General features: G+C 47.7%; 1 protein-coding gene across 1 annotated transcript in view; it reads right to left on the bottom strand.

Annotated features, from left to right (window-relative positions):
* Positions 1 to 14,131, bottom strand: part of SLC12A8 (solute carrier family 12 member 8) — a 53,664-nt gene that overhangs the window by 37,895 nt on the left and 1,638 nt on the right. Inside the window, exons 2-5 of the mRNA XM_069861471.1 lie at positions 9,796 to 10,015; positions 8,848 to 8,994; positions 5,846 to 6,037; positions 2,088 to 2,319 (exon numbers count right to left, since the gene is read on the bottom strand). Coding sequence (XP_069717572.1) covers positions 2,088 to 2,319; positions 5,846 to 6,037; positions 8,848 to 8,994; positions 9,796 to 9,864 — 640 coding nt within the window. The 5' untranslated portion in view covers positions 9,865 to 10,015. The remainder of the gene's footprint in view (positions 1 to 2,087; positions 2,320 to 5,845; positions 6,038 to 8,847; positions 8,995 to 9,795; positions 10,016 to 14,131) is intronic.

Genomic DNA, 14,131 nt, shown 5'->3' on the forward strand with positions numbered 1-14,131 from the left:
CAGGAGGGATGCTTTGCTGATGAGTCCAGTCGCACCCAAGAGACAAGTATTCATCCATGCTGTGCAGAAAGCATGCAAGACACTGTGAGGAGGCTTCTTGAAGCCCAGTTTTCACCGTTGGTGTTGACACACCACTCAGAGGCCTTCTGGGGAAATGCAGGACTTGGGAGGAACCAACTGTTCAGCCTGGCTCGAAACAGTTCTCTCACACAGAAGCGGTCTGTAGAAGCAGAGAAACCACAGCTCTCCCCAGCCAGCCTTATGATGGCAGGTCCCACCATAGGGGCAGTGCTGCTCAAGGGTATCAGAGTCTGGGGCTTGGATCTGGCCACCATGAGCCTGATATTCTTCCATGCCCTGGAAACCTTCCTCTCTTTAGCCAGTCATGGCTAAACTGCAGCATCTGCAACGCTAAACTGCCTCATTAATTCTTTTCTCTATTTTCTGTCAGAAGAAAATGACATAGTGCTCGGCAGTGGAGGAAATCAAAGACGACTACGTTGACCTCAACTTGGGCATGTTTCCTGCTGACGTTTGTATTCCTCTAATTCTCTCCTCCTGGCCCTGTATTCACTTTCCTACCACCAGGTCTCACTCCGAGTATTCGTTTTCTCTCTACTATTAGAAAGGTCTCCAGATCCACATTAAAGGCCTCCTCCGAGCACAACTGAAATGCAAACCCCCCCTCCCCGTTTCCTTTAGAAAACAACTTCCTATGAAACACAGCTGTTTGGAGCAGGTCAGTCGCTTTCTCTGCAAAACACACCACACCGAGCACAACCGCCTTAATTTCATTCTTATTTGCAAGTGTCTGCTGAGACTTTAACCAGCTTTCATTTGGGGCATTTCTTAGGTACTAAATATAAACTGCAAATGCCTTTCCACGGGGCTGTTTCCAAGAGGGGAGCAGCTGCTGGTGCAGCAACTTCTGCCCACCCTTCACCGTCCTTGTACACCGTATCGGCAGTACGAAACTCACACAAACACTGAAAACACAGTCATGCCAGCGGCACTACGAACACCTACGTGAGTTACCTCCTGCCTCCTGACTTGGCGGCTGAATCTCAACTAAATCTAAATTGAAGATCTTTCCTTTAAATCTACTTCAGTAGGTTTCTTGCAACCCTCTAAGGTGCTGCTGGACGCAGGGGAAGCCAAGAAAAAGGTGACCCCTTCTGTTTACTCAGCTAATTACACTTTGTTCTTGGTAGAGTGGCTGCTGCAGCAGTCATGGACACCTTCCACCACAACTCCCTGCACCTTGAGGTGTGTTTCCTTGCAAACACCTTTTGGGCATGAGGATGGAGAGAGGGGAAGGGGTCTTGGGGTGCAAGAAAGGCTGCAGGTGGGAGTCCCAGACCTCCATCTTGCCCAAGCTGGAGCTGCTGCTGCAGGCTGAAGTCAGCCTGGGGAAGGTTAACGGGGGAGACTTGCACCCACAGCTCCTTGAAACCCCAGCAGCCACCTGCCCCAGCAGATCCATCTCTCTCCTTAGCTCCCCACCATGGCCCAGAGCAGCGAACCCAGTGGTGTGCAGCTGGTGGCACAGCTCACCACACCTAGGGTCTCTAGGGAGATCTTCTAAAGAAAAAGTCACAATACTCTGTTTTCACAGGCATAATGCTTAATGCAGAGTTAGACAGCAGAAGTCTTGTATCACAAATGGTGTGGCCAGCAGGACTAGGAAAGCGATTGTCCTCCTGTATTCGGTGCTGGTGAGGAAGCACCTGGAATATTGTGTTTAGTTTGGGGTCTCTGAGTACAAGAAGGAAATTGAATTGCTGCAGCATGTCCAGAGAAGGGCAACAAAGCTGGTGAGGGGTCTGGATAACAAGTCTTATTAGGAGCAGCTCAGGGAACTGGGGCTGTTTAGCCTGGAAGAAAGGAGGCAGAGAGACCTTATCGCTCTCTACAACTGCTCAAAAGGAGGTTGTAGCAAGGTGAGCATTGGTCTCTTCTCCTAGGTAACAAGTGACAGGGGACATGTCTACCTCTGCCCAGATGTGTAACTTCACAAAGACACCAAAGGAGAAAACCCTTGTGGATTAACACCTCCTGACCCCAATGTGATGAACCCCCACTTTTACCTGGATCAAGGTGCGTAAAGGAGCCAATGACAAAGTCCAGTGTTGAGACGGCAAGCAGGAAGAGCAGCAGGAGCTGGAGCCTTATGATCCACTTCACCCCAGCCAGGTTGATACCCAGAAGGCCCAACAGGACAGCCAGGGAGATCCCACGGACTGCCCAGATGTTGGTGAGGCTCAGGACATCTGCGATGGACTCCGCAAAGCCGGTGATATACATGGCACCTGCAACGCACTGAATGACAGAGCTCTATAAGTGCCTCATGGGAGAACACGGACTCCCATCCACAGCCCCATGCCAGGCTGAGGGGCCTCCATTCAAACAGACAGACAGACGTTTGCTGTCACAATACAATCTTTAATGTTACTCTGGCCTACAGGGACTGAACCTTATTGCTGTAAGACAGAACACTGCCAGGGCAGCATACCTACTGCCCACATAAACATAGAAGGCTGGGCGCTAGGGCCAGCAGCCCAACAACCTTCCACTGGCTTTAAAATTTACTGGCTTTAAAATTTAAAATTAATGCTCAAAGAGAAACCACGCTGGCTTCTCCAAGGGAGAAAAGGTTAAGTCGGTATCCAAGCTTCTTCCTTTCTTCTGTTTCTCTGAAGGAAAGGGTCTCAGTTCAACACCTGCCTGAAGAAAGGCAATTTGCTTTCCCCTTCATTGCCTCCCAGGGTTTATTTTTAACTTGCTGTTTAGTTTGGATGTAAAGCCTGATGCTTCAATGGCTCCCCATCTTGTTGCTGGAAAGGAGCCCGCACTTTAGAGGAGAGTGCACTGTACAAGCTATCCCCCCTGTGTTTATCTTGCTGCAGAGCAGGACAAGTGCTTTGCTCTGGGTGGCTGAGAGTCTGCAGGAAAGGACATCTGCAGCACAGGTTCAGGCTTCAAACATCACTGCAGGGGAGCAATCCTAAATACCAGAACATTTCCGTCCAGAAGTTCCCACTGATATTCCAGCAACAACCGTTCCCAGTGCACAGCAACCCCAGCAAGCCAGGTCAAGCACACAGCTGCACTCTGCTATTGGTGGTGTGACCGTAGGTCCTGTGACCCCACTATCCCCATCCACGGAGGAGGGAAGTGCAGCACAGCTCCCACATGACTGGAGGGGAGAAACCCCCAAACCAAGCCAGCAAGAATGAGAACAGACCACTCCTTCCCTGCAGCCCCTCCTTGGGCTGGCCCAGCACCACTCCACTGAGGGGCCTGGGCGTGACCTCACCAGGCAGTTTTCACCAAGCAAGGTGTGTGGGATTCACTTGTTAGGACTTGGACATCTACAGGTTGGAGATCCTGGGGAAGTATTTACTTTTCCCATAGGCAGACATTTAACGCAGATCAGGTGAACTATACCCTTAAAGTCTCTCTCTCTCTCTCCTTGCTGGTAGCCCCACCATGAATGTCACCACCAGAGAAGTCTCAGACCCTGCAAGGTACTCCCCAGGTAAGTCGATGTATTCTTGTTTACTTGTGTTTAGCATGGCCTACACCACCACTGAGCGGACCATGCAAGTCCTACACAGACACCTCTGGAAAACGGGTCCCTCCTGAGCTAGCAGAGGACAACATCCCACACTGGCACAGCTTCACTTGGCACATCTGCAAAAACTGCACTTGAGACCTGGAGTCAAAAATCCCAAACAGACTCTAATAAACTCAAATAAACACATTAGAACTCAAATAAACACATTAAAGTCAGGTACAGTTCTTGTATCTCACATGGAGAAAAGCCCTGGAGACAGACAGCAACATTGCTTAACCCCAACTCTGTGTACCTGACCAATATCAGTTTTTGAAGGAGTTGTGCTTTCTTGACTAAAGTTTTCTTTCCCTTCATGCCAAGGATGGCAACATGCAAGAAGATCACTGAAAGGAGCAGAGCAGAGAAAGCCTCTGACAGCCTCAGCACCACCAACCTCCTGGAAGCCTCTCCTTTTATGAACCACGAGCATCAGCAGCAGAACAGAGGAGGCGAGTGCTCACTAACATCCCTCTGCCCTGCACACAGCAATGGCCAGGGGCCCAGTGGCACTGCAGCATGGGCTGGTTTCTCACAAGCTACCCGTCTTGAAATCAGAATTGAGTTCTAGGCTGAAATAGGGAGAAATCAGTCCTTCACAATTCCTGCACACTTTCTGGGCAAGGAACGTATTTGCTTTTCAACATCCAGACAAGTGCTTCTGCTGTCTTTGCTTTGGGGATTTTAGGGCTGGACCCTGGAAAACTGTCTGCTTGCACAGACAGGTCTTACTGAGAACCGCATCAGGGAAAGGGACTGCAGAGAAAAGCACCAAACCTCATGGTTAGAGCTGCAGTGACCAAACACATATTGGTCTCTGTAGGATCTGGCAGACGTGTGCTGGATCATACAGGGCAATCTGATTAAGCCTCTCCTCTGGAGCATCCTAGGAGGACACCTCAGCTGGGCAGCCCCAGGGCACTGAGCCACCTCTCATCTCCCAAGGCATCAGTATCACATGGCCAGACATTCCTCACCTGCCCCAGGCAGACCAGGGAATAAGGGAGACCCCCCATCTCTGGCCAGACTCTACTCATGACAAAGGTTACAGTGCTCTGTGAGCATCTTGTAGTGGGAGAGCAGCCTGCAGCTGGTGCAAAGCACATTGAGCAGAAAGCACAGCCGAAGAGAAGGGAAAGCCATAAGCTCTTGGGAGCAGGCAAAGCATTCCTAAGCGGGCTGCCAGCTCCCACCCCACAGCCCCCCATGCACACAGCATGCCCAGACAGGGACTGGGGCTGCCACAGTGCAGCTTTTACAGCCCTCAGGACAGGCTGCAAGCTGATTGCTTTCCCAGACAGGGTCCACTGAGAGAGCGAGAGTGGAAAATATGACAGGAAGGATTCTCATGTGTGGCCCATTTCCATATCTTGGCTTGTAACTGTGTTCGGTTTGTATTTTATGGACACTTGCTTTCAATCTGGAGTGAAAGGAGAAGAGGGGATTATTTTTGGTTCGGAGGCTTTTAAGGGTTTTCAGAGATTGCTGCAAGCTAGTCAGTTAAAAACAAACCTCAATAAAAATACTTCTCTGCTCGCCACATTTTACACTGTTCATAACATCTTTATGGGGGGAGGGGGTTAAGTTACTGCAGGTTTAAGAGATTGCTTTCCATTCTTTATGTATACTACTTCTGCATTTCAGTGCTTCTCCACAAAAGCTCCTCGGGGCCTCTCAGAAAACAGAACTGTGAATTTTGGATCTTAAGAAGTCAATCAGCTGTGGCCCTTACTGCTGCCCAGCTCGCCTCCCATACCAGCTCCGCTTCTGCTGGCTCCCATGGAAAGGCAGCCAAGGTCTGCCTGGTCCCTTAGGGCATGGGGAGCATGGGAAGGCCAATGTCAAAGCCTCTCACTGTGCTTTAGGTGGCCACCTTGGCTTCTCCTCCTTTGGTTTCATTTCAGTCTCTTGCCAGCAAGGGCATGTCCTGGCCATGGGGGTAATTTGGGATGTGAGGGCACATCCTGCACAGTTCGCTAGTTCAGACACCCAGTTCCTTCACCGTTGTGACCCATGCCAGACTGTGCACTGCCACGCGCAGGCTCGCTCTTGGGGAGCAGAGTGGGACTGAATGCTCCCCATCGTGCTCTCCCAGGCGGTCCAGCATAGTAGTGCATTACTCAGATTTTACTTGGCATATTACCTCCCCCAGCAGGAAAGCACAAGAGTAATACCTGCATTGCAAAGTTCCTAAATTTTCTTTAAATTTATTTCTTTTTTTAAAAAAATTACCTGCCCAAAGATATAAAGGAGGCCAATGGTCCCCCCTACTCGGCCTCCTAGGACAGTAGAAATCATGGAGTAGACTCCTCCACTTCCGATGCTGCACTTCTCACACACCCCAATTCCAGATAAGACAGTCACCAAGGCGACCAGGATGACACAGGACACCAGAAACATGCCCATTACAATGCCAGTGTTTCCCTGGAATGAAAAAAAATAATATAAAGATCAACTCACACCAGAAAAGGGACCTGCTTCCAGCCACTAGTGACCAATGAATCTGGAGCCATTGCAGATTAAAAGACACACACACCCCCCCCTACTTATCTAATTAACATACTTTAATATAATTTTTTGCCACATTTACAGTTCTTATTAGTGCCCCTTTGAAGAAAACCTGCCTTACTCTGGTGCTGGATAGACTTTTGCATGAACAGGTTCACCAATTTTGTCCTCCAGTTTAAAAAAGAACAAGGCCAAACAATTATTCAGCCACCATGGGAGGGGATTCACCACCTATTTGCATGTTTTAGACTGACAGCTTTAAAAAAAAACCAAAAACCCACGCTTTCATAACAAAAAGCAGTTTCCAAATTGAACTTCAGGGATTTGTGCCAGCTGATTTATTAACAGCATCAAGATCACATTTTAACTTTTCAGAACATTTACCTGTAAAAGCTCTGATCCTCCCAAACAATGAGCTACCAAAGAATAAAACACCAAAGGCAACACAGCGTGGAAGATAAATAACATTCTCATAAACCAGTGCACACTGGCCCTTATCTGCAAGACATATATAGAGTGGCAGGAGGCTCTTGCTTTCCCTGTACTTGGGGGAGTTTTGTGCAGAAGACTCAGCTTCACCAGAAAAGAACTCATTCCAGCTCCGGGCAGAGGGAGGACCCTGGGAGGAGCTGCTGCACCAGCCACGGTCTTGCTGTAGGGTGAAGAGCAAAAGCCTCCAAACAAATCCAGGTGCAGGTCACTGTTGGCAGCTTTAAGGGCCATCATAACTCCTATTTTAGGGGATTCAGTTTGCCATTTAGGCCAGATTTTGAGAAAGAGAAGGCAGTCCCTCCAAAAGCATTTAAGCTCTGGATCTTCCAACGTACTTGCACATAGCCGTAATTTATTTTCCAGGGTCAAGAGTTTTCCCTTGTGCTCCAGCCCACCTTCCCCTGCTGGCAAATCACTCAGCCCGGTGTACAGTGATTCCAACTGTATGATCAGAAGTGTCCTCCAGTGCTTAGTGCTTTGTTAACGTCTGGGTTCCCTTCCCCTGCCTTTACTCATATTACAGGCTATGTCCACATCCCTCTTTTCCGGCTTTGCTTCAGCAATGCTGATTTCTGAGGTCATACTAGCCTTGATGGGGTTTGTTTATCACCAGCACTGAAAGGCTGCTTCTCAGCTTTGGGGTTGGTTGAAATCCCAGATTTTTTTTCTTTCCTCTCTTTTTGCAAAACAACAGAAACATATGCAGGATGTTGCTATCATCATAAAATCCAAATTTGGTTCAGCATCCCACAGCCTTTGACAGGGGCTTTATCTGGTCAGTGGGGAAGGCAGCCAAGGTTTGCTATAAACGCAGCTGCTGGCTGGGTCAGCAAGACAGTCCATGACAACCCAGTACTCCTCTTTAAAAGGACAATTGTTCTTTTTCTTCAGCAGCTTACCCACAGGTTAAAAGGGTTAATAAATCTGACACGCTTCAGTTTAAAAAAAAAAAAAGTACACATACACAAACATACACGTAGCCTTGAGCTTTTCCAGAACCTGCTGGTGGCACCAGGCTATGGCAGCTCATTAATTGGCAATTCAATGGTTCCCACAGAAGAAAGGGAGAACACTTAAGACCACGGTGGATGGCTGGACTCACAGCAACAGTAGCAAACAGAGAAAGTGAGAAGAAAAAGCCCCCTTTAAACACTGATGCTTATTTATGCATGCGTGCTGGAAGGGGTTAGTGCAGCGTTACAATAGTTGGTGAACATCTCTGGCAAGATTAGGGTCCCCTGGAAGCGCAAGGCTTTACCAGCTCAGGCTCTGGAAATTTATAGCAAAAACCTGACTCTGCAAGTGGCTCAACACATGATTGTTCTCAGCTGGGGAGGGTGTCTGCCAACCCTAACTTCTTTTTCCTTCTCCCTTTCACACTAGCTTCCAGCTGTTTAAGTTTTTCTCTTATTTACTAGCTTTATTTTTATTTATGTTTGCTCCAACAGTAATTTGCTTTCAAAGGGGATGTGGGGGTAATAAGATCAGGAGGAGAAAGCTGGAAAAATCTTCACATCTCCACCACAATGACTGCCAGCTGCCCTCAAAGCCTCCAGCAAAGCTATTTTCAATACAAAGTAAAAGTGTCTTCCTGCTCCTCTTGGAAGATGTCCACTGTGCCCGTGACATGAACTCATGCCTCTGACACACACTCTGGCCAAAGCTCAAATTCCACCCATCCCTGAGGGAGCTTTCATCCTTCTAAGGGGAAATTTTAAGGGATAACACAACACATCAGCAGGGGAGCAGAGAGACTCTCCCAGGCTCAAGTAAGATACTACTCTGGATCCACAAGCTGAAGATCCTTTGGCAGCAATGACAATTTCACCATTCAAGACATCAGGGACTCCAACATCGAGATGTCTGGAAGAGACCTGCATCAGTGGTTTCGGGAAGATGGCAGAGAAGCTGTAACTACAGCAACATGCTTTACCTGAAAAGCAGTTATTTCATCTTAACAACACAACACAAGGGTGTCCCTGTTCATTGTCAGAGCTAGTTGTTGCATTTTCTTTTTTCTTTCCTGATGCTAAAACAGGAAAGGGCTTACAAAGACCACTTTCAGCTTTCTACTTTAGTGGAACTGTTTGAAATGCTACAGAATACCACAAGATGTAAGTAATGCCTACAATGAACAGCAGAGACCCTGGAACACCTGAGTGATGATGGAGATATAAGGTACAGAGGTGAGCAGGAAAATATCTATTCACATATTCAACCAAGTCAGCACTCACCACAAGCCATCCCGTCCTCAGGAAAAGAACCACTCCAAAAATGTTGATCATGCAGGAGGTGAAAACACCATCCCATGTTCCAAAAAGCACCGGCTCCCACACAAACAGCTGGATCTTCCACCAGGGCTTGGTCTGTGTTTGAGATACCTAGAGGAAAGCAAAACCTTCAGTTTTACCCCTCATGCTTCACAGGTGGGCTGCAGAAGTGGTGCAACATCCAGTCACCAACAGTGGGATGGCCACCAACAGCTGCTAAGACATCATTTTGCTGCAAGTTGTCTCTAAGGTAAAAGGGCAATGGAGCTGTTGGGATCATTGGGCCCTGGAAGGGAGAGTTCCCTGTAATACCCTATTTATATTCTTATAGAATAAGCAGCAAGAGAATCCTGCTCAGCCTCAGTGAACTAACCCCACTGATAATGTTATATTAATCCAAAACACCATTCAAGTGCTCCTTTACAGAGATTGCAGCTACATGTGGTGCTTCTCCTTTCCCTGTCAAGCACTCCACCAGGGCAGGCAGTGTCTTCAGTGCACTGGAGAAGTATCTTAGATGAGATGACAAATCAGGCTGGACAGACCGTGACTGACCATGTAGGTTAAGGTGGCCCACGCATTACACACAGCATCTTCAACAGATCTAGGAATCAGGACACTGTGCTTCCAGAGAAGAAATGTGACTCTGGTACTTGGGGCACTGATGAAGTTCAGACCTGCTGGAGCAGGGAGCTGAAACTCCAAAGAAACTGCAACTTCCCCATTGCAACTCTGGAAACTAAGTCTCCTCTTTCCCATACTAAATAAAGCCCTGCAGGTTTACATAGCAGAAAGAAGGATGGTCTTGTTACTTCAGTCCTGTTTACTTGCCACAGAGGTGACCAGGAGAAGGTACAGAGACCATCAGAGACGGAAGCTTGAACTGTAAAGGGCAACAGCTCTCCAGCATACCTGCTGTGCTTCCTTATGGAATAGCTCTTGGACATATCCCCCACTTCTTGCACAATTCAGGCTGAACATCTTATCTTTCACTTTGCCTCCACCTGTCCAGTGCGCAGCTGTAAGACTACAACAGGCGAGACTGATCCGAGCAGATCAGCTCTTCTCCACAGCCAAATTCCTGCAGTGCTGGATCCTCCGTTGTAGAAGATTCATGATTTCACTGCACATACTGTGAAAGCAGGAAAGACAGAATACACTGCTGTTGCTTTCTTAGTCCGCAGAAGCACAAGGTTATTACCCAGACAGAGACAACATAGCTCATGGCAGATGCTGAACCACACAGTGATCCCAGAGCAAGCGGAAAGCAATACTCCCCCAACACCTTCCCCGAGCCTGCTCACTGCACAGGTTGTATCATCAGCCTTACATATAACAGCCCTTGGCGGCCTTTTCTGAAGCTATCCACACCCCGACTGTCCCCAGCATCCTGCAGCACTAGATCCACAGCTTCACAGTTTGCTGCCTGGGAAAAGTATTTCCTTTCACTGGTTTTAAATCTGGCAGCTGGTAATTACATTAAATGTCCCCATGCTCTGGTGACATGGGACATACAGGTCATTCACTTCACAGCACTACTAATCACTTTGCAGCCTCGATCATAATCCCTTCAGCTGTACCCTTGGCAGAGTAGAGTCCTGCCAATGTAACCTGTCCCTTGACAAGCAACCACATTACCCTGCTCTGTCCCTCTTCCAGAATGATGCAGAGATGGAACTGGAGGAGCGGTGGGTGTCCACCACCACAGACCCACACTCTGCATCCTGATGTTCTCCATCTCCCTGCACCGATGTACAGGCACTTTTCTTCATGGGCATGCCCATACCTGGGGGTGCAGTTGCCTTGTCTGCAGTGACCCAACCTCAGATTTGTACCTGCCACAGACCCTGGCCGTGCATCAGGCTTAATTCAAAACCATGTAGGTACCAAGAAAGCAGCATCAGGCTTTATTTCAAGGATAACGGCACACCTTTACAGAATAAGAAATCTAGCACAAGCATTTCTCTGCCTCAAAATTGCTAGTTCTCCTCCTCATTGGGATGGGTTTTGCATAAAATTCTCCCTCTAATTGTGAAGAGCCATTTTTATACACCTCCCTCCAGCTGGCTGCAAGTCTTCCCTTCAACCAAAAGTTCTTGTGATGGTCATGAGCCAGTGACCCACCATCTGGCACACCAATTGCCAACAGAGCCTTTCTGGCCACTCCTCAACACCGCTACGTGAAGCCTAGGAGAGACAAAGAGGGCTGCAGCCAGAGGGGAGCCAGACATGCTCCAGGGGTGTAGAGAGAGGAACTTGTCTGGACTGTTGGCTCTCCTGGGGCTGAGAGTTTCCTGGCCAGTTAAGCTCATGTGCTTACAAGAACAAACCATGATCACACAAGGTTACATCTTAGCTGGACCCCTTACCTGAGACCACATTGATCATGGGCACAGGGTAGGAACTTCTGACCCCCCAAGCCTGTAACCAACAGGAATGTGTTTTCCCTGTTGTACAGGGACAGGGACGTAGAGAAACTACTTTGGGTCACTCAGGATTTCTGCATCAGGTTCTGAATCCCAGCTCCCAGATCAGTACTTTCATCACTCTGCCATTATTACTATTATTTTAAACACCCAGTAATAAATAAACAGAGCTGCCACTGCTCCACCATGGTGTTTCAGCTGAGGAAGGTCACCTGCAGCAGAGGTACAATGGCCAGCACAGGAGGTTTTTCTTCACCTTGTCCATATGGCTGGTTTAGCAGCACCAAAGCCATAAGAGTTCAGTGATTCCCCGCTGCACCCTCCCCTTTTTTTGAAGCAAATAACCCTTCACAATCCCACAAATAGCTGCTGTTACAGGCAGATTGAGGTTTCAAGCAGGGCAAAAGCAGTAGGAGCATAGGAGGCTTAAAGAAACAGCACTTGTGTTTATGCAAATACCCATAGTAATAAAAAAAGGAAGAAAATACACATCATTAAATGAGATTACAATTGAATAGCCATAGCCTCCTAAGATTCCCCAATGCAGCCCCTCCTCGCCAGAGATTCCACTCGGTAAAATATTCACTGTGGCCATCCAAACTCCCACCTTTCACAGCAGTTCCAGCTGGATGTAAAAAGAACAGGGAGGCTGCAGCCTTGTGGCCCTCAGCTCTCCTGAACTCCTCCACCGAGGGAGCCCAGAAGGAGATGGCCCCAACCCCTTGCAGCTCAGGGTAGCTGAAGCCACCAATTCAGTGTGCCCGGTATGTGACAGCACAGGTAAGTTTGATGTGTCCATATTATCTATCTGAAATTTGTAAAGCACGGGGAGAAGGGCTCCACACATGTATTTGAGACCTGGAGATCACCTTGCAGGAAATACTACACTCCTAAATATTTAAAGTCCCTGATCTTACAGTTTTCTTCCTTTTTCTCAGTGTTAAAAACCCTGTCCTTTCCGCTCAGCCTCACTCCTGCTCTCCTCAGTGTAAGAGCTTGCTCCTCTACAGTCGCAGGAAATTGCCTCTCCACTATCGCTCCTCTGTGGCATTTTCAATCACCCAATATCTCATTACTTAATTCTGAAATTGTTTGCATTCCTCTTCAACGCATGGATCCACTCAGCCCTATGAGGCAGCCAAAGCAAACCCAGGAGGGGGTGTAAAGTGCAGAATTGCAAGCTAGGCAAACACTCCAGGGTGGACGCTGCATGTGCAGCCACATCCTGGTCTATGCAGCGTGCATCTATTTTTGCAGTTTAGGTTCTGAAAGTGGGAAGTCCTCAGGGCAGGAGCTCTCCTTTCATCCCATACATCCTGCTGCTGGCGCAGTGTGGTTCCTCAGCTGCTGCATAGCATCAGGATGCTTTGGGACAGTATTGTCTACCTCAGCCACCAACCCAACAGAAGCTTTATCTCCTATAGACACACCAGTGTGCCAAAATCACCAAACAGGCACGATTTCCCTCTAACATAAGCCAGCCTCTAACTCAGAAGTTGATTGATACTTCTTTTCTTAAAGTTTCTGCTAAAGACACTAACTGGTCTATAAATTAAAGTCGAATGGTTTTTTTAATCTTCTCATACCATTTAGCGCTCAAGAGAGCGGAAGAGCATTAGCAAACCTCCTCACAGAAACATTACAAAGGCTCATCTCCTTTTTCTGTGGCACTTCCACATTTAATTACAAACCCAGATTCCTACAGATGAAATTTCCACACAATCAGCATCCTTTTAAAGCAATAATATTTCACTAATCATCACTTTAAAGCCATTTCTGAGCTAAGCGTCCGTGCCCTAAGCAACTCGACAGCTGGCTGATTTGTGCTTCCCAAACACGACTGCGTGTGGTCCCACGACCTCCAAAGCCTCTGTCCCTGCTGAAGGAGGCACTTCCAAGCCTTTCTCCCTCAAGGGACCCAGCAGCCAAGAGCGCTTTAGTTTTAATAAATCTCCTCAACTCCCCTCCAGGTCAAGTTCTTAAAAACACCTAGTTTAGAGGACCCTGAGGAAGGCAGGAAATAGTGCAGCCATCGGTGCAACAAAGGCAACGCCACTCATAGGAGCGCTTGGTTATCCCCAGTCATTCCTGGTTGTTCATTTACCGCAATATGATCACCCAGCTCTTTTTGGTTTTACGTATCTCCGCAGCATAATTAATGCCGTGGAACACAAGAGGTGGGAAACCAGCCTGGCTCACCCCAGCAGCTCCAATTTCCTGGTGCTGTCAGGCAGCTTCGGTTTTGCAGAGGCCGCGGCGGTGCCAACACCTTCATACCTGCACCCCTTCCCACCTGCGCTGCCGGCCCCTCGGAGACCCTGCCCGGGCGGCAGGGCTGCGCCAACCCCTTCCCGGAAAACGCTGCAAGTACCTGCTCGCACTTCCTTCTATTTTTTTCCCTTGCCCTTCTGTTGCTTTTCTTTTGTCTGTTGATTTGGGGGCTGTTTTCTCTTTGCTTTTTTTTTAACTTTTGCTTTCCTTTTCATGCTTTCCTTTTTCCTTTTCCTATTTTTTTCACTTTTTTTCTTTCATCTTTTCATTTTGGTTTTTTTGCTTTCGATTTTTGCTTTTATTTTATTTGCCTTTTTTGTATTTGTGTTGACTTTGCCTTCTTGTTGGCCTTGCTTTTTTATTTACCTTTCTTTTACTTTTTTACTTGTTTTTCTTTTCTTTTACCTTTTATTAGCCTTTATTCCCTTCACCTTTTTATTAGCCTCTCTTTTCTTTTACCTTTTTATTTGTTTCTTTTTTCTTTTGCCTTTTTATTTGCATTTCTTTATTCTGTTGCCTTTTAGTTGCCTTTCTTTTGCCTTTTTACTTGC

The sequence above is a fragment of the Phaenicophaeus curvirostris genome, chromosome 7 (assembly GCF_032191515.1).
Source record: "Phaenicophaeus curvirostris isolate KB17595 chromosome 7, BPBGC_Pcur_1.0, whole genome shotgun sequence".
Taxonomy (NCBI): domain Eukaryota; kingdom Metazoa; phylum Chordata; class Aves; order Cuculiformes; family Cuculidae; genus Phaenicophaeus; species Phaenicophaeus curvirostris.